This window comes from Nannospalax galili, unplaced genomic scaffold (assembly GCF_000622305.1).
Source record: "Nannospalax galili isolate Female #2095 unplaced genomic scaffold, S.galili_v1.0 scaffold160, whole genome shotgun sequence".
Classification (NCBI taxonomy): domain Eukaryota; kingdom Metazoa; phylum Chordata; class Mammalia; order Rodentia; family Spalacidae; genus Nannospalax; species Nannospalax galili.
The window spans coordinates 3,085,881-3,109,062 of NW_008346900.1; the positions used below are offsets into that span (position 1 = coordinate 3,085,881).

Genomic DNA, 23,182 nt, shown 5'->3' on the forward strand with positions numbered 1-23,182 from the left:
GCTGATTACGTCATGCCGCTACGGCCCGGCGGTTCCCCGGGCTCGCGTGCATCCGGCTGGCGGCTCCCAGTGCTCTAAACTCGGCTCTTTTAACCTGAGACTCTAACGCCGACCGCTGCGGCCCGGCCACCGCCTGAAATGGACTCCACCGGCCAAGGTACCCGCTGTCCGTCGCAGATGGGCCGGGGCTGTCTCGCCTTCTGGCCCTCGGGGAATCTCGTCTCGGCCCCTCGGTACCCTCAGCCTCTGCCCGCTTGACCCACGGCCCCTCTTTGGCCTGCAGGCCCTTGACCTCCAGGGTCCCGGTGGTAGTGGTGTGCATCTCTCCAGGCCCCCTCGGCGTCCCCTGTGACCGCCCTGAAGCCCTGTTCCTTGGCGTCTTCCCCGTTCCTGGAGTTGGAGTTTTCTTCACTCCAGGCAGCTCTTTATGAGGTTCACCCTCTGTCCGCAACCTTGATGGCTCTGCCGCCCTCCATCCTGGGCCATCTGGTGCTGGGCTCCTGCCGAGACGTTGTGGGCGGCTCCCCACAGTAGGGGCGGTGGAACCATCCTCGCGTTTAGTGCTGCGCCCCTTGGGTGGCAACGCTGCTGTAGTCTACTTTGAGGTTGTCTCGAGGGAGAAGGTTAGAGTGAGTCAGGGGCACACCAAGCACACCAGATGTGTTTTGAGAAATGACACCGGAGACCAAGTGTGAGGTGGCCACAGAGGGGTGTGGCGCAGGCCCAGAAGATTAAGATCTTGAGAAGATGGCACAAGTGGAGATGCTGACAACTACACTAGCTAAGTTCAGGAAGTTTTCCTACTGCTTGCATCAACACATTACCTAATCGTTAGAGTTTCTGGTTTCTTATACATTCTGGAAGCCTTTTCTATTTTGATGGGTGTTTGTAAAGTAGTTGAGCATCGAACGTCTCCAGATCTGTTAAATCCAGAAGGCTTTTTTTATTGTTTTATTTTCATCTCTAAGTAGAGTCTGATTACTGGAATGACAGGATTAAGGATGTGACTCAGTGATAGAGCCTTTTCCTAGCATGTGTAAGACCCTGGTTCAGTACTAACCCTGGACACCACAATACAAAGAAATGGGAAAGAAAAGACACCAAGCATGAACTAGTGCCAGACACCAGTTTTTACCTGTTTCTCTAGTGGTTTTTTACAATTTGAGTAGCCTGTTGTGGTTGGTATTTTCATTACCTCCATTTTGCATATGAATAACAGTCTTAGAGCTAAGAACCTCCCTGGAGTGAAGGCTCCTAGTCACTAGTTTTGCCTCTGGTACCCTCCACTCTTTGAGCTACCTTTAGTAACATTTTTTCTGGCCTCAGCTCATTCTGTAAATCAGGATGTGAATGATTTCTGCTTGCAAGGTTGTGGTATCTTGCAAGTTCCTTGGCTTTTGTTTGGTGACTGCTTAATTTCTATCTCAGCTTTATAAGCTAAAATTGTCTGAGAGCTTCTGCTTATTATTTTCTTAAAATACAGGAGAAAAATTGTAGTTTTTTGGTATATTTGAGACAAGGTCTCCCTGTAACCCCAGCTGGCCTAGAACTTGCTTAGTACGCTAGGCAGTCCTTGATCTCTAAGAGATCTACCTGTCTGCCTCCTGAGTGCTGGGACTAAAGTTTTGTGCCACCACACCTGGCCTTAATTTTTAAAATTATTTTAAACCCTGTGTATATGTGTATGGATTTTTACACGTGAATGCATTGTCCTCAGAAGCTAGAATGGCATCAGATCCCTGGAACTGGAGTTACAGGCAGTTGTGAACCTCTAGACATGGGTGCTGGGAACCCAACTTTGGTCCCTCTAGAACAGTAGCAGCAAGCACTCTTAACTTCTGAGCCATCTCTAGCCCCCAAATTGTGGAGATTTTAAGATACTGAATTTGAGTAGATTCAGCACAATAAATAGAGATGACGAAGTAAAATGATATAGGTTGATCTCGGTCAAAAATTGGTGTCAGAGTTGTGGGCTGTTTAGATGTCTCATTGGGTAAAGGCACTTGCTGCCAAGCCAGACATGGTGGTGCATGCCTTTAGTCCCAGCACTTGGGAGGCAGAGGCAGGCAGATCTCTGTGAGATTGAGGCCAGCCTGATCTACATAGTGAGTTCTAGACCAAAGGGCTATAGGGAGACCCTGTCTCAACAACAAAAAATAATTAGAATCAGGGCAGGTATGGTGGCACACACAGTTCCACCATATGGGAAAGCTTAGATAGGAAGATCAAGAATTTGAGACCAGCCTGGGCTGTGTACTAAGACTTCGACTCAAAAACCAAAAAACTGGGACTGGAGAGATGGCTCAGCGGTAAGAGCACTGACTGTTCTTGCAAAGGACCTGGGTTTGATTCCCAGCGCCCACATGGCAGCTAAGAACTAGTTCCAGGGGATCATCCTCTTCTGACCTCTGCAGGCACTGCACAACATGGGCTCACTTTTGTACATGTGAGCAATACGCTCATACACGTTAAAACAAATAAAAAACTAGGACTAATGAGATGGTTCATTGGGTTAAGACACTTGATACTAAGCCTAGCAACCTGAGTTTGATCCCCCATCTCCTGATTTACATGGTGGAAAGAGAAAAATGATTCCTGGAAATTGTTCTCTGATATCTGCACATATCCCTGCTCAAATAAATAAATAAACAAAAAACACTTGCATGAACCTCTGGGTGTGGTGACACATGCCTTTATTCCCTGCATTTGACAGACAGTCTACATATCAAGTTTCAGGCCAGCTGAGGCTACAGGGAGACTCTCTAAAAAAACCAACCAACCTCTTTCCAGAAAAACCAAAAAACACTTGCATGAAAAAAAGAATCATGGGTTGGAGAGATGGCTCAGCAGTTAAGAACACTGACTGTTCTTGCAGAAGACCTGGGTTCATGTCCCAGCACCCACATGGCAGCTAACAACTGTCCTTAACTCCAGTTCCAGGGGATCCAACCGCCTCTTCTGTCTCCCATGGGCATTGCACGACATGGGTATACTTCCTACATGTAGGCAATACACGCATACACATAAAATAAAAATAATAAAATTTTTTTGGGGGGGAGTCTTTTTGAGACAGGGTCTCCCTCTAGCTCCCGCTCTCCTGGAACTCACTATATAGACCAGGCTGGGGGTGAACTCACAGAGATCCGCCTGCCTCTGCCTCCCGAGTGCTGGGATTAAAGGTGTGCGCCACCATGCCCGGCCAATAAAATATCTTTAAAAAAATCACAATCAATTAAAAAAAAATGCTTTAGGGGTTGGGGATTTAGCTCAGTGGTAGAGCGCTTGCCTAGCAAGTGCAAGGCCTGAGTTCAGTCCTCAGCTCCGAAAAAAAAAAAAAAAGCTTTAATATATGTTCATATTCTGTGTATGGAACATGTAATAGCAGTGAGATGTGCCAGCAACTGTTGAAAGCATCTTTGGTTTTCAGAACTTGCAATCTATTTTTAGTAGACTTTACAGTTTGGTTTGTTGACAGACTTATATAGGATTAAGGATATTTTTCCTTTCCAATCTATGCTTTTTATTTAACTTACTCTTGAACATACCAGATACCATTCTGAGCCTGCTTAGTCATAGAAAGTGCTAGTCAAGAGGAAAGATGTAGCTAGGTTTAGTGGCACAGTCCTGTAATCCCAGTTACTTGGGAGTCTGAGACAAGAGGATCAGAAGTTCAGGACCTTCTGGACTACAAAGTGAGTTTAAGGCTAGCCTGGCCAACTCAGTGAAACACTGTCTCAAAATTAAAACTTTTAGCTAGGTGTGGTGGCACATGACTTTAATCCCAGGACTTGGGAGGCAGAGGTAGGCAGATGTCTATTAGTTCAAGACCAGACTGGTCTACTCAGAGAGTAGGCCAGCTAGGGCTACATAGTAAGACCCTGCCTCAAAAAACAAACAAAAATTAAAAATATAAATATATTTATTAAAAAGCTCAGAATATAGCCTAGTGGTAGAACATTTGACTAGTACGCATGAGATCCTAGGTTCAATCCCTAGTATCACCAAAAAAGAGAAATGTTTTAAAACACTGATTATATAAAAATACTAAACAGTATTTGGGGTTGGAGAGAGCCAAAGGAAAATGGTTTTCTTTCTGTGGTATTTTCTAGGCTTTTTGTGCAGATAGGAAGATGTGCTTAATGGGAAGGAAAAAAATAGTGACTAGTAATTTGAAGTGAATCTGGCATGGTAGGGGCATGGGGGAATGTGCCCTTTCCTACCTCTGCACTTGTGTCTGTCTCCTGTGAGATGAGGATCAGGGGTGGGATTAAAGGAGGTTTTTGTTCTGTTGACTTCTTCTAAGGGCTGGATGACTAGTGTATGTTTCATGTATGTAATTTTAGCATTTCCTGGCAGATGGGGAGCTACAGGGAGACCCTGCCTCAAAAAAAAAAACAAAAAATTTTATTATTTTATTTTTAATTTTTAATGTGTATGAGTGTATTGCCTGCCTATATATAAGTGTACCCATGTACAATGCCCTTGGAGGTCAGAAGGCGCTAGATCCCCTGGAACTGGAGTTATAGATGATTGTTAGCCGCCATGTAGTTGCTGGGACTTGAACCCAGGGCCTCTGCAAGAGCAGTCAGTGCTCTTAACTGCTGAGCCATATCTCCAGCCCATGGGCTGATTTCCTTGAAGCAGGGTTTCCTGCTGTAGAAGATAGTGTTCTTATCAGAGAAACCAGAATTAGGTTTTGGCTCCATAGGGTTTGGCTAGTTTTTCTTGTGCCCCAGCAGCACAGGTGGTATTGGGTTTACATCCTAGGTACCCAAGAAGTAGCTGTTCTCTGTCTAGTGCTCAGAGACCATCTTCACGAGCCTTTAGTGGTATTGCTAGTCTCCATGTTCTCCTTTTTGCCACCTGTCTTTCCACTCCTGCTTCTTTCCTAGTGAAGTAATAACTTGCTTGACACTTTTTGACCTCATTTTGTCTCTGACAGATATCAACCTGAATTCTCCTAACAAAGGTGTGCTGTCTGATTTCATGACTGATGTCCCTGTTGACCCAGGGGTGGCCCCCCGTACTCCAGCTGTAGAGGTCCTGACAGAGGTGGAAGAGGAAGAGCTTCGGGCAGAACTTGCCAAGGTGCTGTGGTTTTGTTGCCTGTCTCAGCATGACCATGAGTCAAGGTCCTCTTGGGATAGATAGGGAGTAGAACACTGACTATGCTGTGGTGAAATTGCTGGGACGTTAATCACCTGCTTTCTGTGTCTGCTGGACTATCTCCTTGTATGTACCTGGCTCTAAGAAGTGTACTTGAGTCACCTGGTGGAGGAGGCAGGGTTTCATCTCATCCTTCTACCTCTGCCTAGAAATACTAGTCATTGTTAAGACCTCATGAATCTGTCTGCACTGAGTCTTTTTTTTTTTTTTAAGATTTTTATTTTATTTTTAAATTATGTATATATGTTTGTGTCTGTGTGTGGGTTTGTGCAGTGAGTGCAAGTGCTCACAGAGGCCAGAGGCATTAGATTCCCCAGAAGCTGGAGTTAACAGGCAGTTGTAAGCCACCCAGTGTGGTTGTTGGTAATTGAAACTTGGGTTCTTTGGAAGGGCAACAGGTGCTCTTCACCACTGGCCCATCTGCCAGCCCCATAGACTGAATCTTCTAGATTTTTTGAGAAAAAGTCTTGCTATTTGCCCAATGCCTCTAACTCACAATACTCATGCCTCTCTCTGCCACTCAAGTGCTAGGATTATAGGGAAGTTCTACCATGCTTGGCTTTCTTTCTTTCTTTCTTTCTTTCTTTCTTTCTTTCTTTCTTTCTTTCTTTCTTTCTTTCTTTCTTTCTTTCTTTCTTTCTTTCTTTCTTTCTTTCTTTCTTTCTTTCTTTCTTTCTTTCTTTCTTTCTTTCTTTCTTTCTTTCTTTCTTTCTTTCTTTCTTTCTTTCTTTCTTTCTTTCTTTCTTTCTTTCTTTCTTTCTTTCTTTCTTTCTTTCTTTCTTTCTTTCTTTCTTTCTTTCTTTCTTTCTTTCTTTCTTTCTTTCTTTCTTTCTTTCTTTCTTTCTTTCTTTCTTTCTTTCTTTCTTTCTTTCTTTCTTTCTTTCTTTTTGTCTTTTTGAGCCCTGGCTGTCTTGGAACTCACTATGTAGACCAGGCTAGCCTCGAACTCACAAAGATCCACCTGCCTCTGCCTCCCGAGTGCTGGGATTAAAGGTGCGCACCACCACGCCTGGCTTCTTTCTTTCTTTTTTTAAATATTCATTTTATTTTTAATTACGTCTGTGTGAGCATTTGTATGTGAATATAGGTGCCCACAGAGGCCAGAGGTGTCAGATCCCCCTGGAGCTGGAGTTACAGGTGGTTGTGAACTGCCTCATGTGGGTGCTAGAAACCAAACCTGGGTCCCCTGTAAGAACTGTATGTGCTCTTAACTGCTGAGCCATCTCTCTAGCCTTTTCTTTCTTCTTTTTTTAAAAAATATTTTTATTTTATGTGTAAGAGTGTTTTGCCTTCATGTCTGTAAGTACACCACATGCATGCAATGCTTGCAGAAGCCAGAAAAGGGTGTTGGATCCCCTAGAACTAGAGTTACAGATGGTTGTTAGCTGCTATGTGGGTGCTGGGAATTGAACTTGGGTCCTCTAGAAGAACAAAAGTATTCTTAACTGTTGAGCCATCTCTTCAGCCCTCCTCCCCTTTTTTTTTCTTTTTTGATATAGGATCTTGCCCCCATATAGGGGTCAAGCAATTCTCGAGTAGTTGGGACTATAGAAGTGTACCACCATGCTTGACTAAAAGGGAATTTTTTTTAGTGTAGTTATTTACACAGGGACTAAAAATACCAAGAACACTGTATTGTGGGAAAGCTTCAAAAGGTACTCCTGGGGTTGGAGAGATGGCTCAGAGGTTAAGAGCACTGACTGCTCTTGCAGAGGTCCTGGGTTCGATTCCCAGCACCCACATGGCGGCTACGAACCATCTGTAACTCCAGTTCCAGGGGAATCCTAAGCCCTTTTCTGACCTCCGTGGCATCACATGCCATGGGTGCACTCACATACATGCAGGCAATACACATACACATAAAATAAAAATAATAAAGTATTTTTAAAAATTTAAAAAAAGAGCTGAGCATGGTGGCGCATGCCTTTAATCCCAGCACTTGGGAGGCAGAGGCAGGCGGATCTCTGTGAGTTCGAGGCCAGCCTGGTCTACATAGCAAGTTCCAGGACAGCTGAGGCTACAGGGAGACCCTGTCTCAAAAAGACCAAAAAAAAAAAAAAAGATACTCCATTCACAAGTCACTTTTCTTTAAAAAGTTCAAGTTCTATTATCAAGAATCTTTCTCTTACCTCACTCAAATTGCTGTGACAAAAGAGAACCTTTTAGTTTAGGTAACTGGCTCTCTAAGCCTGGAGCTAACCTGTGAAACACAGATGTTTTAAGAGATGCTTCTCTGTCACCTAGGTCTTTGTCCATCTGTCATTTTGCTTCCTTCTGACTATGTAGAGAATTCCCCAATGGGTGTAGCTGGGGCCTCACTGCTGACAGTTCAGTTGCTATGTCTAAGCCAGGCCCAGAGTCCATAGGAAAAGGCACATCTGTCCTAACATTCATGTCCATTCTCAGGGAAGAGTTCTGACAAGGCTCACTTCATAATTCTGAGACTTAGGGGAATGGGGGCAATATTTGTTAGTTGTAGCAAAATTGCTGGCTTGTTTGGGGCAGGGTGGGGTGGGGCAGTGGTGGAGCGGTTTTCTAGAAGTTGAGAGTGCTGATGCTACATAAAAACAGAATAGCTGCTGTTGTGGATGCTATTTTGAAGACAAATTGTGTTTCTGTAAGTGGAAATTTCTGAGAAAGTCTCATTGTAGCGTGTGCAAGAACTTCCTGCAATAGTTGTGGCCTATGATGTCAACTGCATCTTCTCTTTCTCTTCTTTCTCCCCTCCCTCCCTCTCTCTCTCCCTCCCATTTATTTTGGTGGTACTGGGAGTCTTAATCCAGGGCTTCATGCATGCAAGGTAAGGTAACCAGTCTCTCAACTGAGCTATAGCTCCAGTCCTGCATCTTTTACAGGTGGAAGAAGAAATTGTCACTCTGCGCCAGGTCCTGGCAGCCAAAGAAAGGCACTGTGGGGAGCTGAAAAGAAGGCTGGGCCTTTCTACCTTAGGGGAGCTGAAGCAGAACCTGTCTAGGAGCTGGCATGATGTACAGGTCTCAACTGCGTAGGTACCAGTCCCTTGGTGGGGATTGCACCTGTTGACTAGAGACAGTGCTCACTAGGGGTATGCCTCTTCATTGTAGAGAGTGTATGTGTGCTTAGGGGTGAGATGATTTACAGCAGTGGGTATTAAGTGAGCCTGCTGGAAGCAGATAGCCAGAAGACTTGAATTCCTTTTTTTTGTTTTCGGATTTGTTTTTCTCGTTTTTGCTTTATTTTATTTTGTAGCCCCAGCTGTCCTGGAACTTGATATATAGACCAAGACTGGCCTCAATCTCAAAGAGATCCACCTGCCTCTGCCTCCTGAGTGCTGGGATTAAAGGTGTGTGCTATGCCTGGCCTTGTTTGTTTGTTTTCTTGAGGCTAGATCTCAAAGTATAGCCCCACCTCGCCTTGAACTCTATGTAGAGGATCTAGCCTTGAACTCACAGAGATCCCCTACCTCTGTCTCCCGAGTATTTGGAGGAGTTATTCATGTTCAGCATTTGAATTTTTTACTTTTTTAGACAAAAATTTAATTAATATTCAGTGTTTGTTTTGGGGTTTGTTTTTTTTTTTTGTCTTTTTGTTTTTTTTGGAGCTGAGGGCCTTGAGCTTGCTAGGCAAGTGCTGTACCACTGAGCTAAATCCCCAACCCCTTTTTTGGACTTTTCGAGACAAGGTCTCCCTGTAGCTGCAGCTGGCCTGGATTCGCTAATGGAGACCAAACTGGCCTTGAGCTCTCAGAGATCCGTCTGTCTCTGCCTCCTGAGCGTTGGGATTAAAGGCATGTGTCACCACGCCTGGCTAATATTCAATGTTTATGAATGTTTTGCCTGAATATATGTAAGTATACCTGTATCAATGCCCCTAGAGGCCAATGGATCCCCTGGAACTGGAGTTACATTGTTATCCACCATGTGAGTGCTAGAGACTGAACCCAGGTCCTCTGGCAACCAATGATCCTTTTTTTTGGTATTTTTGAGACAGAGTCTCCCTGTAGCCCCGGCTAGCCAAGACTTTGCTCTGTAGACCAGGCTAGCTTCCAACTCACAGAGATCCACCTGCCTCTGTCTCTGCCTCTGCCTCTGCCTTCTAAGTGCTGGGACTAAAGGCATGCACTACCATGCCCAGCTAGCCAGTGCTCTTAACCATTGAGCCATCTCTTTATCTCTGTCATTTGAGTTCTTTTTTTTTTTCTTAAATATTTTGTTTATTATTTTTATGTGTGTGAGTGTATCACCTTGCATGTATGTGAGTGCACCTGTGTCGTCCAATGCCTTGGAGGTCAGAAGAGGGTTTCGGATTCCCCTGGAACTGGAGTTAAGGACGGTTTGTAGCCGCCATGTGGGTGCTGGGAATCGAACCCAGGTCCTCTGCAAGAGCAGTCAGTGCTCTTAACCGCTGAGCTATCGCTCTAGCCCCTGTCATTAGAGTTCTTAACTGAGGAACTCTGCCTGTGTTTACTCAGAGCCTGGAATCTACATATATTTGAAAAGGTGGATGGACACACTATAGGTATCCAAATAGAAATTTATTTATTTCTTTTATTTGGTCTTTTTGTGACAGTGCCTCCCTGTAGCCCCAGCTGGCCTGGAACTTGCTATGTAGACCTTGCTGGCCTTGATCTCACAGAGATCCACCTGCTTCTGCCTCCCAAGTTCTGGAACTAATAGTATGTGTCACCATGCCTGGCCCAAGTAGAAATTTATAAGGAGAATGTCTTTTAAGGTTCAGGATGGTCAGAGTAACACTGAGGTCCTTAGGGTGACTTTTCTTGTGAGAAAAAGATATCAGTCCTTCTTATGAGTATAACATTGTCACACATCAGGAATTCTGACTCACATGTAACTCAGCTATCAGAATTTGAGCATAATTTGCCATGTTGTGGCCATATTTCTCCTATGATATAGCAGTCCTTCAAGGTGAGGAATAGAATGTTTTTAGAAGCCATGTCTTAAAGAACAGATTGAGTTACATTTTGTAAACTTCACCGATAGAAACCTGATGTTTCTATACCTAGGATGTTGTGAACTTTTGAGTCACAGAAGGTAACTGTAAGAGAACTTAGGAGCCATGGGCTGTGCCCTTCCCTGGTGCCTTCTGCTACTAAAAGACCAGGTGCTTTTGTGATGTGATGGGTGAGGATGTAGTCATCTCTGTCCTCTAGAGGCCTAGCTGGCCCTGGGCCTACATGGGTGTGGTAGAGGCTCTGGACTGTTTGGGTGGGCTGTAGAGAAGTCTTGCCAGTTGGTCTCTGTTTTTTCTGGAGTCTTACCTATAGCTTGAAGCCTGAGTTGAAGTCATTCTAAATATTCACCATAGACTTTCTGTTTTTAGCTATGTGAAAACTTCTGAGAAAATTGGAGAGTGGAATGAGAAAGTGACCCAGTCTGACCTGTGAGTGCCCATACAGTCAGTACCCTCCCTTACTTTTCCCTCTGTCTCTTCCTGGGGCAGGGAAGCTGTGTACCCTTGGTACCAACCACCTTTCAATGCTTGCTGTCTATCTTTCTCTTCCAAAGTACAAATAAAGTGTGTTCTAAACTCCTGAAGGACAGTGTACAGTAGTTAGAGATCTACTCAGTCACTAGACCATATTTAAAGTTCCCTTCTACCTGGCTGCATGAGTGACCTGAACTGGCAGGCAGTATTAAATGTATTAAATGAGCATTAACTGAACCTCAACTTTTGGCAGTAGGCAAAGCCATGTGACCTTTTTTTTTGTTGGCGGATTTTATGTTTGTTGTCTTCTTGTCCTTTACCCTCAGATTCAGCTCTAGCTGTTGGACTCTGAGAGATGCTTGGATGGGGAGCAGTGGTACATGCTGGTGGATTCATGAAGTCTTGTGGTCTGGGGTGCTGTACTGTCAGCCACATGGAATGTCAGCCGAGCACAGATTACTGTGGACAGCTTTCTGTGCCTGTAAGAGCTATAGTTCAGTGACTTCTGTTGTTTTGAGATCTTTAACCTAGGTATAGCATGTCATTTATCTGTGTTCTTATCTGTAATATCTTTGTCCTCTGCCTGGTGGGTTTCTGGCAGGATTTGACTGCCTGGAGCTTTGACAGGGGAAATGCTTAAAATAGTCTCTCCTTTATTTATTTTTGGGGGGTATTTTTGAGACAGGGTCTCCCTGTAGCCCTAGCTAACCTGGAACTCCTATGTAGACCAGGCTGGCCTTGAACTGACAGCTCTACCTGCCTCTGCCTCCCAAGTGCTGGGACTACAGGCGTGTGCCATCACGCCTGGCTAAATAGACTCTTTTTTTTTGAAGAAGGTGTTGCTATGGTTATCATAATGCATGGGCAGAAATCCTTACATGCTTGGGCTGAAGGAAATGCTGTTGTGCTTGCCTTGATGGTACCAAGGGACCAGCTTGCTTCCCTATGCATGTAGGGTCTTAAGATCTGGTGTCATGTGGGAAGCAGGTATAGAAAGCTCTGGTGGTGTGTATGCTCCCAGTTCAACTGGTAGTGTTCAACTCCCAGTTGTGCCTTTAGGTGGCCCATGTACACTGGTAGTTGTCTTCAAGACTGCACTAGACAGTGAGTTTGCTGGGAAACATGTTCCCTAGGTGGAGACATTGCTATCTATGCTTGCTAGGACCCTGGACAGGCTTCATAGTGCAGATTCAGCCCAAAGATAATCTTGGGAAAACTGTGTATTCTCATGTGGGGGAAAATAACCCGACAGAGCTGCTGAGATGCTATCTCAAATAGTTTCTCAAAAAGCTTACATCGAACACATGGAATGCTGACCCCTGTGAGAGAAACCTGTGGCTTAGTATAGAAGTATAACTGATGGGACACCCCATTCTAAGTGCTTACTCTGACAGAAGCCTTCTTCTAGGGTCTTGCCCAATTTTTAGGGGAAGAGCTTGTCAACAATGCTTCTTGAGCTGGAAGCATTTCTGAACTAACAGTCCAGGGGATGGGGATGGTGCAGGTGTTGGAGTTGTCACATACTCTGATTCCTCTTCCCAGTTGGTGCCTGTCTTGATCAGAATTGAGGAACTAGACCACTGGCAGAATTTGACTGGAGCTTTGACAGAGGAAGGCCATGTTCCTAAGCTTCTTGACCTTCCTTACCCATGTGTTTGTAGAAGATTCCTTTCAGCCAGCAGCTCCTTGAAAGACTGGAACAGCATAGGGCTCAGTATGTGTGTCTGCTCCTCTAGGGTTAGCCTTGGAAAAGCTGTGCTACACTTAGCACAGTTGAGATGTTGTGAGAGGTCTTGTTTTCCTAGCTAGCCACTTCTATATGTAGGAGCATCTGGGTTCTGTGGGTCATGAAACCCTTTTTGTGTTTTCTTTACAGGTAACTGTGTCTGAAAATAGTGGACCACACAAGTTCTGTAATCACTAGTAGGATCATGGTTCCCTTTTGGGTTCTTTGTGCTCTTGTGCTATAGGTGATAGCACAACTAGTGTCAGCTAGAGTAGGTTGATAGAGAAGTTCCTGTTCCCAACATTGCAGCCCAACAAGGTGACCTAGGGATGGTAGGCTATTATAATAATAATGGCTATTATTGTAGTTGCTGTGGCCAGGGAACTGTTAACCTCTTGTCAGCTCAGGAAGAAGTAAGGGTAGCCTGAAAAGGAGGACTCTGAAGAGGAGGGAAGAGCACATCTGTTAGATCGCCACATTGGCTGATAGACACAGTGTCTGTCCTAGGCTTTCTTAAGAGGTCTAAGTCTCAAAGAGAAGCTATCTGGGAGTAGCATAGCCCACTGCTCCCTAGCCAGTAGTTTGTCACTGCTTCCTGCTAGCTCCTGGTAGCTTTGCCTTCTCATTGATGTCTTTGATGACTCCCATGTTTCCATGGAGTATGCTTGTCTATGTATATGAGGTGGTCACAATAGGCCTGCAACACTGGAGCCATGGAAGGTGCAGAAATCTGGATGTTTTATTTTGTTTTGTTTTTTTAAAGATAGGGTGTTGCTATGCAGCTTTGTCTGCCTTCAGACCTTCCATCTTCTTGCCTTAGCCTCCTAGGTGCTGGTATTATAGGCATGTGCCACCATGACTGGTATGTATCCTCTCTCTGTCTCTGTCTCTCTCTCTCTCTGTCTCTCTCTCTCTCTCTCTCTGTCTCTGTCTCTCTCTCTCTCTCTCTCTCATTTTCTCAATCTCTCTCTTCCCCTCCCTCCTTCCTTCCCTTTTGTGGGTGCTGGGGATCCTGAATTTATATTTCTGCAACTGAATGTTGCCAGTTCTTAGTTGCCTTGAGCTTGGTGTTTTACAGAAAACACTTTGGTTTCAGTATAGTGTATTATAGTGAATCTTGCTTCCCTAGCTTTGGCAGGGAAGTGCCATGTGGCTAGGCTTTGGGTAGGTTCAGGAGGTGCTACTATCCAGGCCAGGAAGAGGCTACAGGGACCTTCCACGTGAGCTACTAGACCTGCCTTTAGCCTATGGGGTGGTAGATGCTCTCACAAGGCTTCTTATAAGGGAGTAGGGACAGGAAGGCCTTGGAAAGTCAGTTACTGGTGCTGAGCAGGTAACACCAACAGGGACAGAAGTAGCCTTATTTTATGGGGAAGCTGGTCAGCTATTACCCCTTACGTCATGCTTGGCCAAGTTAACTGGAAAGGCATTCTTTAGGTCACTTTGGTGATGTCAGGAAGCTTTAGAAGTCTTCATTTATACCCTTGACTCAGCTTCAAGTTCCCCAGTTTTGTTCAGTGAGGTGCTGTGGCCTGAAGGCTTTGAAAGAGGCTTAGGTAATGGTCTTTGTCATATTGGAGCTGCTATGTCTTTTGTTTTGGGTAGCAGCTGGACAAGAGCTACCATAATGCCCCTGCCCCTCCCTGTACTCATCAGATGGTGTTGAGGTTATGGAACTGTCTTAGAATGATGTCTACATATGTGGATGGACAACAAAGGAATGAGAGGGGATGGGACTGGTAGTCTTTGCTGTGGGCCAAGAGTACATCTGTACTGGGGAGCAGGCACGAGAAAAGGCTGTCCATATTCTGGAAGGATATCGTACAGACAGTGCCAGAAATCAGAGGGCTTCTCAGTCTGAAGAAGGCACAACACAGGTGCTAGCCCACAATTAGGACATCTCTCATTGGCATACTTGAGCTTGTGCTTGCCTGTCTCAAAAGACTGTCTTTATGTGGGAAGAAGAAAGGGAAGCTTTGAGCTTGAATTAGTGTGGTCAGGAACTGAGGGCTTTCCTGGCCTCTTGCTCCAGCATTGCCGGCCCAGGTAGGTAGCCAGACCCAGTACCTCTGTGGCCTGTTTTCTCTGTAGTGGGGAGGTTTTGGTTTCCTGAGCAGTCAGAGGTGCCATAAGACAGGAAAGTAGATTAAATCTTAGGTCAGCTTTAGGTAAACCTGAAGCTGGGGTAAATTGAGGAACTGAAGTAGGTCTGCAGTGTAGGGGCCAAGGGGCCATGCCCCTACTACCCAGTGCTTACCACCTGCCAGATTCCTCCCTGCCTTTCCCTTGAGTACTCTCCCTACACTTTGTTTCCTTGGTGAAAAGCTGTTGCTAGATTTGTTGTTTGGTTATTCTAATTGGTATGTCTTCTTCCCAGCTACAAGAAGACTCAAGAAACCCTTTCACATGCAGGCCAGAAGACATCTGCTGCCCTGTCCACTATGGGCTCTGCCATCAGCAGGAAGCTTGGAGACATGAGGTGAGCAGCTAGAGGATCTCTCAGAAGCCTGCCCTGGAGCCAGTGGCTCAGACATAAAACATAGGGGCACCCATAACAGCCTGGACCAGTTTGCATGTGAACCTTTGTTTGTGGGGGTTCCTTCAACTCCGCGTCTTCATTTCACCATTCTGTATTCCTTGGTGGAGGGAATATCACCAGTTTCTTCTCCCTAGTGTGGCCTAGAAATTGAAGTCCAGTGGGATGGGATGTCAGTCAGGGCAGGCTATAAGCTATCTCTAGAATCAGACTAGAGTCTGTTTGTGAGGTGGTAAGCCAGGTGGGAAGTTGTTGATTGCACCACTGATGTCCTGGCTGGCTTCCAGGGGTTGCCATTCTATTCTTCTTGGAAATGGATTGCACATTTCAGGTACTCTTACTCCCTTTTTTGCACCCCCTCCTTCTGTGTGTGTGTGTGTGTGTGTGTGTGTGTGTGTGTGTGTGTGTGTGTCCTGTGTCCAAAACTCAATAGTAATTTTCCTACTTCACTTCCCAAATGCTGGGATTATAGGCATGAGGCATCACACCCAGCTTTGACTTCTTTTTGAGTCTGTTTAGAACATCTGGGTGGGCAGTCATTAGCACTGATGGGAATGGGTGTGAGCCATCTTTTTAAAAAGATATTTTATTTTAATTAATGTGTATATGTATGTTGATGTCTGGTTTATGCAGTGCCTACAGAAGCAGGAAGAGGGCATTGGTTCCCCTGGAGCTGGAGTTACAGGTGGTTGTGAGCCACCCATTGTGGGTGCTGGAAATTAAACTTTGGTCTTGTGGAAGACTGGGGTTGAGCCATCTCTCCAGCCCCATCTGTGAGCCATCTTGATTGGCTATTCTATATAAAGCCTGCCCTTTCTGAGGGGAGCACAAGACACTCTCCTGTTTCTTTCCTTCTTAGAGGGGAGGAGTAAAGCTTCTATTTTCTGCTCAGAGAACTTGGATTCACCACTGACCCCATGATAAGCAGTCTTGGGGCTGTGGCAGGCAGTTAGCAGGGTCCTTATGGCGGTGCTGTTGGGATAACCCTGTCTGCATGTCCAGTGTCACTGTTCTAGCATGTGTAGGTCAGCCTGGGTGAGCAGGGGTTCTAGGACAAGGTCAGAAGAACTGTCTCTCTCTCCAGATCGTTGGTTGTACTAATTGTGTTGACAGTGCCCAAAGGGCTTCCTATTTACTGGCATGTCTTCCCTTGGAGAGGGAGTCATTTTTGTTGGTGTTTGTAGTGATATTATAAATCTGACCTCTCTGGCTCATACCAGCTCTCCATTATCTCACAAAGAGTCCTAGTGGTTTCTAATGCCCAGGCCCATTAAACTCCTGATTTAAGATGGAATCTTGAGTTAAATTCAAAAATTCTTTTTTTATATATATTTTATTATTTTTATTTTATGTGTATGTGTGTATTGCCTGCGTGTAGGTAAGTGCACCCATGTTGTGCAGTGCCCACAGAAGACAGAAGAGGCTGTCGGATCCTCTGGGACTGGAGTTACGGACAGTTGTTAGCTGCCGTGTGGATGCTGGGATTCGAACCCTGGTCTTCTGCAAAAACAATTGGTGTTCTTAACCGCTGAGCCATCTCTCCAGCCCCTCAGGAATTCTTCTATTTTTTTTTTTTTTTTTTTTTTACAAATCCACTTTTCTTTATTTACATTCCATTAGTTTAAATCTGTGAGGGGTACAGCATCACTGTCTTTTATTTATTTTTATTTAATGTTTGTGAGTGTTAATGTCTGTACATGTGTAAGTATACCCATGTCATGCCGTGCCCATGGAGAACAGAAGAGGGCATTGGATCCCCTGGAACTGGAGTTATGGATGATTGTTAAACGCCATGTAGGTGCTGGGGTTCAAACTCAGGTCTTCTGCAAGAACAGCCAGTGCTCTTAACCACTAAACTATCTCGCTAACCCCATGCTCAGGGATTCTTGAGAAAGCTTGTTAGGCAGAGAAGGCTAATATGAGTTCAAAGTTAGATGGATGACCATGTCTATGGTGGGCCTGTCCTGGAGCCCCAGGTGCCTCTGGTATACACTGAGCCTGAGGAGAGAGGGAGTGGGAAATAGGCTTGGTGACTTGGACAGAAGCAGACCTCACTTCTACCCATAGAATGGTAAATGAATGCATTTTTTAGTGATTCTCTCTCTGTCAGGAGTGACCTCTGCTCAGGGCCTTAGCTAGCTTCCTAGCACGTTAAGAGGTAGAGGTCTGGAGGTACTGAAAATGAGTAGCCAGGTGTGTTGGCCCGTGTCAGCAGCTGCCCTTATATATATATACATGTTTCCAGGTTGGCCTCTGACCACGTGATATAGCCTAGAGCAGAAGTGCTTGTTTCTGAGTGTATTCTAGGTCCTCTTGGGGTGCTCGGGTTCCAGCTCAGCTTCAGAGAATGCAGGATGCTCCAGGGACATGAAGTATTGACCTAGCCTGGCTGGCTTACTGTGTTACATCTTTGCACTACTCATTGGGCTACTTAATGTTTTAGGTGTTTTCTTCAGATCTCCTTTTGCTTTCTGTCTTTTAACTTCCAACAGTATGTTCTCCGGTACTTGTGATGATGCCCAGAAATATAGTGCCATGGCCACATCGTTGCCATTTATGCTCTTATTAACCTTTTGTAGGGGCAAGATAGGGCTATGTGTCCGGTCTTTTCTATCAGTGTGAGCACTAAAGAGGCATTCACAGGATATCTTTCTACATGCTGCCCCTTGCTTGACTTTCCAGAGCTTGAGCAAAGGGGGTTTGGGGTTTAGGGGGGGGTCTTAATGTGATGCTGGCCTCCCTTAATTCAGCCTTTTTTCTTTCTTCCTGCTGCATCTTTCAGGGTTCATCCGTTCTCACACTCCTTTAGGTAAGATGACTTTGGACATGACATGTGGACACATCTCTGTATTAGGGCAGGGCAGACTCTGGAGGCTTTGCTAGATGGAAATTAGTGAGCCAGTGCATTGGAAGCCCCCTTTCCCTCAGGACAATACCCAGTAGGCAGCTTGCTGCTCAAAAAGCATGGTCTATATAGGGACTACTTGTCTGTCCCCTTTGGGTGCCTCATGTCTGGGTATGATTGGACTGCCTACTCCTTGGGCAATGAGTTACTAACCTGACCTCACATAGCAAATGTGTCTCAGTGTCTGTATCTAAGTTTATTCCTGAAAAGGAACATTTTCACACAGGAGGTAACACCAACTCTGCTCTTCTGTTCTCAATCCTATCTTGCTGAGAAGGAGTCCTGTCTGTCAGGCTGTTTTGTCTAATTTCTTATCTGAGAGCAATATTACCACACCCAATAGTGGTCAGAAATGCCCAGAAATTTAAGTCTGAAACCAAATCAGAGCACTCTGACTTTAAATATTTTTACTTAACTTTCCTTGGGTGTTACACTTTTGCCCCAAACATTCATCTTGCTGTGAGGACATCTGAAGACTATGTGGACCAGACACTTCCAAAGCCCCAGGCCTAGGGTCTCCATATAGTTTCCTTTTTTTTTTTTTTCAATTTTATTATTTTTATTTTATGTGTATGCATGTATTGCCTGCATGTAGGTAAGTACACCCGTGTCATGCAATGCCCGCAGATATCATAAGAGGCTGTCAGATCCCCTGGAACTGGAGTTAGCTGCCATGTGGGTGCTGGGATTCAAACCCGGGTCTTCTGCAAGAACAACCAATGTTCTTAACCGCTGAGCCATCTCTCCAGCCTCATAGTTTCCTTTTTTAAATTCTCTCCTTGGTCAGTGCCACATTCCCTGGCAGTGGCAGCATTAGAAACCTCCTGTGGAACTGAGAGAGAGCAGCCTGGGGTAGTTTTTCTTCCAGAAAGGGCCAACAGCTCATTCCAACTGCGCTGGGAGTGTGGAGTCCTGCCTCTTCCTCTCACTAACAGATTAGTGTATATGTTAGCTAAGCTGGCAAGCGTGGGCTGATCTGGCACATGGCTAACTCTTGCTTCGTTCTCTGCTTTCACCATGCTTCCAAGCAGCACCTACTCCATACGCCACTCGATAAGTATGCCGGCCATGAGGTAATGTACACCTGCTTCCATTGCTCTAGAAATGTGCCTGGGTAGGGGTGGGCAGCAATACTTGTCATAGCTTCATGTATCCCCATTTCCTCAGAAGCTTCTTGTCAGATAAAGACCTCCTGTAGGCTGATAAAGTAGAGCTCACGGGAGTGAAACTCCTTTCCTGAGGCCTCCAGAGGGAACCATTCTGTGAAACTAGGCCCCATACTGAACTTTGCAGGCTCTAGCTCTGGATGCCTATGGGGTTAGCAGGGAGGAGTGGAGAGGCTGGTACATGAACTGGCACCTCCACAGCTGGATTTCTGGAGTCCTCGTTCTTAGAACTCAACAGACTCACCTATAGTGTGGTCTATTGCTTTTCACCTGCTTGGCCAGGCATCGTGCCTCAGCAGATCCTATCCTTGTTAGAGAGACTGTTGGGAAACTAGTCTTAGAACTCACTATGTAGACCAGGCTGACCTTAAACTCACAGAGCTCTGCCTACCTCTGCCTTCCAAGTGCTGGGACCAAAGGTGTATGCCACCATACCCAGCTGAAACAGCATACTTACCCACCATGGTCACTGTGCCTCTGCAGCCATGCCTACTTTTTTTCTGCCTTGCCCAGCTAACTCCTAATCTGATTGTGTGAGAACCTAGTTTCTCCTCTGCCTCCTCACCTTCTACTGTTCCAGAATTGTCTGCAATTTTCCTTTTACTTCATTTGTATGAAGATGTATTTGAAGAACTCTAGGATGTTCCATAGTCCCAGTACAAAAGAGCCATGGGTCAGGGGAGATAACCATGACAAGAAGGTGGTTTTCTCATTGTACTCTGGGTGTATTGAACCTGACGATTCCCCAAAATTTGTGAAACTGGACTGCACAATTTATGGTATGGAGGACCACATTCATATTCTCTTCTGAGGATTGGAAAGGAGAAAGCCAAAAGTGTCTTTTTATCTTTTCCTTTTTTCTTTTTCTTGGTGCTGGGGATAATCCCCAGCCAGGCTGTATTTGAGCCCAGTCAGGAATGTCCACTTCGGTCACAGCAGGGATCCTACATACTATAGGCAGCAGTTTGCAGTATTCTTATATGCCATCTGGGCATGATCTGTAGAGCACCCAAAAATGACCGTGTGGACTCTGAGAGCCATCATACTCTTTCTGTTGTGTCACATTTTTGTAACAAGAGCTCAGAAGCTGGACACGGTCATAGCCCTGAGGTCTTTCAGCTTGAGGAAGGTGACACAGAAGTTGCTTTTCACACCAACATCTTTTCCCTCTCTTGTTAAAGGAATTCTGCAACCTTCAAGTCATTTGAAGACCGAGTGGGGACCATAAAGGTAATTATCCCTGGACTGTAGATTTTTTGGAAATGTGAATGTGGCCTTTGTGTTAACCTCTTTATTATTACATACTCAGTTATTGGAGGAACTCATACAGATGTCTTTTGTACTTTTCATGGTGTTTCTGCAGTAATTATGTCTTGCAGAATTGGGTAAGGTTTCAAGACAAAAAGACAGCTTTAAAAAAATACTTATTGGCCGGGTGTGGTGGTACACACCTTTAGTCCTAGTACTTGGGAGGCAGAGGCAGGTGGACTTCTGTGAGTTCAAGGCCAGCCTGGTCTACATAGTGAGTTCCAAGCCAGCTGGGGCTACAGGACCAAAAAGACCAAAAAAAAAGACAAACCACACACAAAAAAACAAAAACAAAAAATATTGTTATTTTCATTTTATTTTTTTTAATGACTCGTTTTTAATTACTTTATTTTTTTTTTAATTTTATATGTATGCATGTATTGCCTGAATGTAGGTAAGTGCACCTGTGTCATGTGATGCCCACGGAGGTCAGAAGAGGCTGTTGGATCCCCTGGGGCTGGAGTTACGGACAGTTATTAGCTGCCATGTGGGTGCTGAGATCCGAACCTGGGTCTTCTTGAAGAACAACCAATGTTCTTAACTGCTGAGCCATCTCTCCAGCCCTATTATTTTTATTTTTATGTGTACATGTGTATTGCTGACGTGTATGTAAGTGCATCCATATCGTGCAGTACCTGAGGAAGTCAGAAGGCATCAGATCTTCTGGAACTGGAGTTACAGATGGTGGTTAGCTGCCATGTGGGTGCTGGGAACTGAACCCTGGTCTTCTGTAAGAATAGCCAGTGCTTGTAACCTGCTGAGCCATCTCTCCAGCCCTTGTTCTTGTTTTGGCCCAGAACTTGTTATGTAAACCAGGCTGGCCTTAAACTCAGAAAGATCTGAGTGACTCTGCCTTCCAAGTGCTCTGATTAAAGGTGTATGCTGCCGGGTGTGGTGACACATGCCTTTAATCCCAGCATTTGAGAGGCTGAGGCAGGTGAATTTCTGTGAGTTCAAGGTCAGCCTGGTCTACATAGTCCTAGGCCAGCTGGGGCTACAGGGAGACCCTATCTCAAAACGACCAAAAGAAGGGGTGGGTATGCTACCACACCCGCTTATCCACTATGGTTACTATTCCTCTGTAGTCATGCCCATTTTCTTCCTGCTCTTGCCTGCCAATCCCTAATCTGTTCTCTATCTCTCTAATTTTATCCTTTCAAGAATGTCTTCTGGAGCCAGGTGTGGTGGTACATGCCTTTAATTTCATGTCTCTTGGGTTGGGGAGATGACTTAGTGGATAAAACACTTGAACTTTTTTTTCTTTTTTTCTTTTATTTATGTGTATGCGTGTATTGCCTGCATGTAGGTAAGTGCACCCATTTCGTGCAGTGCCCACAGATGTCAGAAGAGGCTATCGGATCCCCTGGGACTGGGGTTATGGACAGTTGTTAGCTGCCATGTGGGTGCTGGGATTTGAACCCAGGTCTTCAAGAACAACCAGTGTTCTTAACTGCTGAGCCATCTCTCCAGCCCCCTTTTTTTCTTTTTAAAAGTTGTCTGTGTGTGTCTGTGTGTCTGTGTGTGTGTGTGTGTGTGTGTGTGTGTCTGTGTGTGTCTGTGTGTCTGTGTCTGTGTGTGCTTGCGCACAAGTGTAGAAGTGAGAGGACAACTTGTGGGAATTGGGTCTCTCCTAGCATTACATTGGTCCTGGATCCTGGAGATCAAACTCCTTTAACTGCTGAGCCATCTTGCTGGTCCAAGAACTGGAATTTGGATCCCTAACACCACATAAAAAAGCCGGGCAGGTGTAGCAGCCTGCTTGTAATCCCAGTGTTTGGAAGTTGGGAGAGAAGGGATCCCCAGGGAAGGCTGGCTAGCTAGACTAGCTGAATCAGCAAGCTTGGTTCAACCAAAGAGCCTGCCTCAGTAAATAATGTAGAGAAGGATCAAGGAAGATACCCGATGTCAACCTTTGGCCTCCATATGCATGCATATACATATGCACATGCACCTGAACACATACCCATACATGTGAACAGGCACACATCATGCACACACAGAATGTTTATTTCGGTGGGTTTTTTTTTGGGGGGGGGGTCTTTTTGAGACAGGGTCTCTCTGTAGCCCCAGCTGTCCTGGAACTCACTATGTAGATCAGGCTGGCCTCAGAACTCACAGAGGATCCACCTGTCTCTGCCTCCCCAGCGCTGGGATCAAAGGCGTGCGTCACCACACCCAGCAGAATGTTTCTTAATATACAAGGACCTAGATTTAATCTCCAGCACCACAAAAAAAAGTGTTCATCTAGGTATAGTGGTACACACCTATAATTCCAGCTCTTGGGAGGTGTAGACACAAAGATCAGGAGTCCAGAGCTATTCTTAGCTAGATACTAAGTTTGAGGCTAGCCTGGGCTACATGAGACCTTACTCTCAAGAAAGACAAATCACAGAAGTTTGAAGCTAGGCATGGCAATACATTCCTGTCATCCTAATACTTGAAAGGTAGAGGCAGGAAGATCAGGAATTTATAGATAGCTTGGGTTATATGGAGTCTTGTCCGCATTTCCCCCCCCACCAAAAAAAAGGGCTGAAGAGATGGTTCAGTAGTTAAGAATATTTGCTGTTCTTGCAGAGGCCTGAGTTTGGTTCCCAGTACCCACAGGCAGCTCACAACTTTCTATAACTCTGTTCCAGGGGATCCAATACCCTCTTGCCACTTCCACAGGCACCTGCACACATGTGGCATAGACTCACAGGTGTATACTTAAATGGGAATTTAAAAACAGACAAGAGGGGCTGGAGAGATGGCTCAATGGTTAAGAACACTGGCTGCTCTTGCAGAGGACCCAGGTTTGGTTCCCAGCACCCACATGGCAGTCATCCATAACACCAGTTCCAAGGGATCTGACACCCTTTTCTAGCCTCCATGGATGTTGCATACACATGGTGCACTTACATACATGCAGGCAAAACACTTATATACATAAAGTAAAAATAAAACTAATTTTT

General features: G+C 45.2%; 1 protein-coding gene across 1 annotated transcript in view; it reads left to right on the forward strand.

Moving 5' to 3' along the window:
- Window positions 1–23,182, forward strand: part of Tpd52l2 (TPD52 like 2) — a gene marked incomplete in the record, with an annotated part of 25,423 nt that continues 2,241 nt past the window's right edge. Inside the window, 8 exon segments of the mRNA XM_008843297.3 lie at window positions 1–157; window positions 4,943–5,088; window positions 8,022–8,170; window positions 10,486–10,545; window positions 14,694–14,795; window positions 17,635–17,661; window positions 18,789–18,830; window positions 20,105–20,153. Coding sequence (XP_008841519.1) covers window positions 139–157; window positions 4,943–5,088; window positions 8,022–8,170; window positions 10,486–10,545; window positions 14,694–14,795; window positions 17,635–17,661; window positions 18,789–18,830; window positions 20,105–20,153 — 594 coding nt within the window.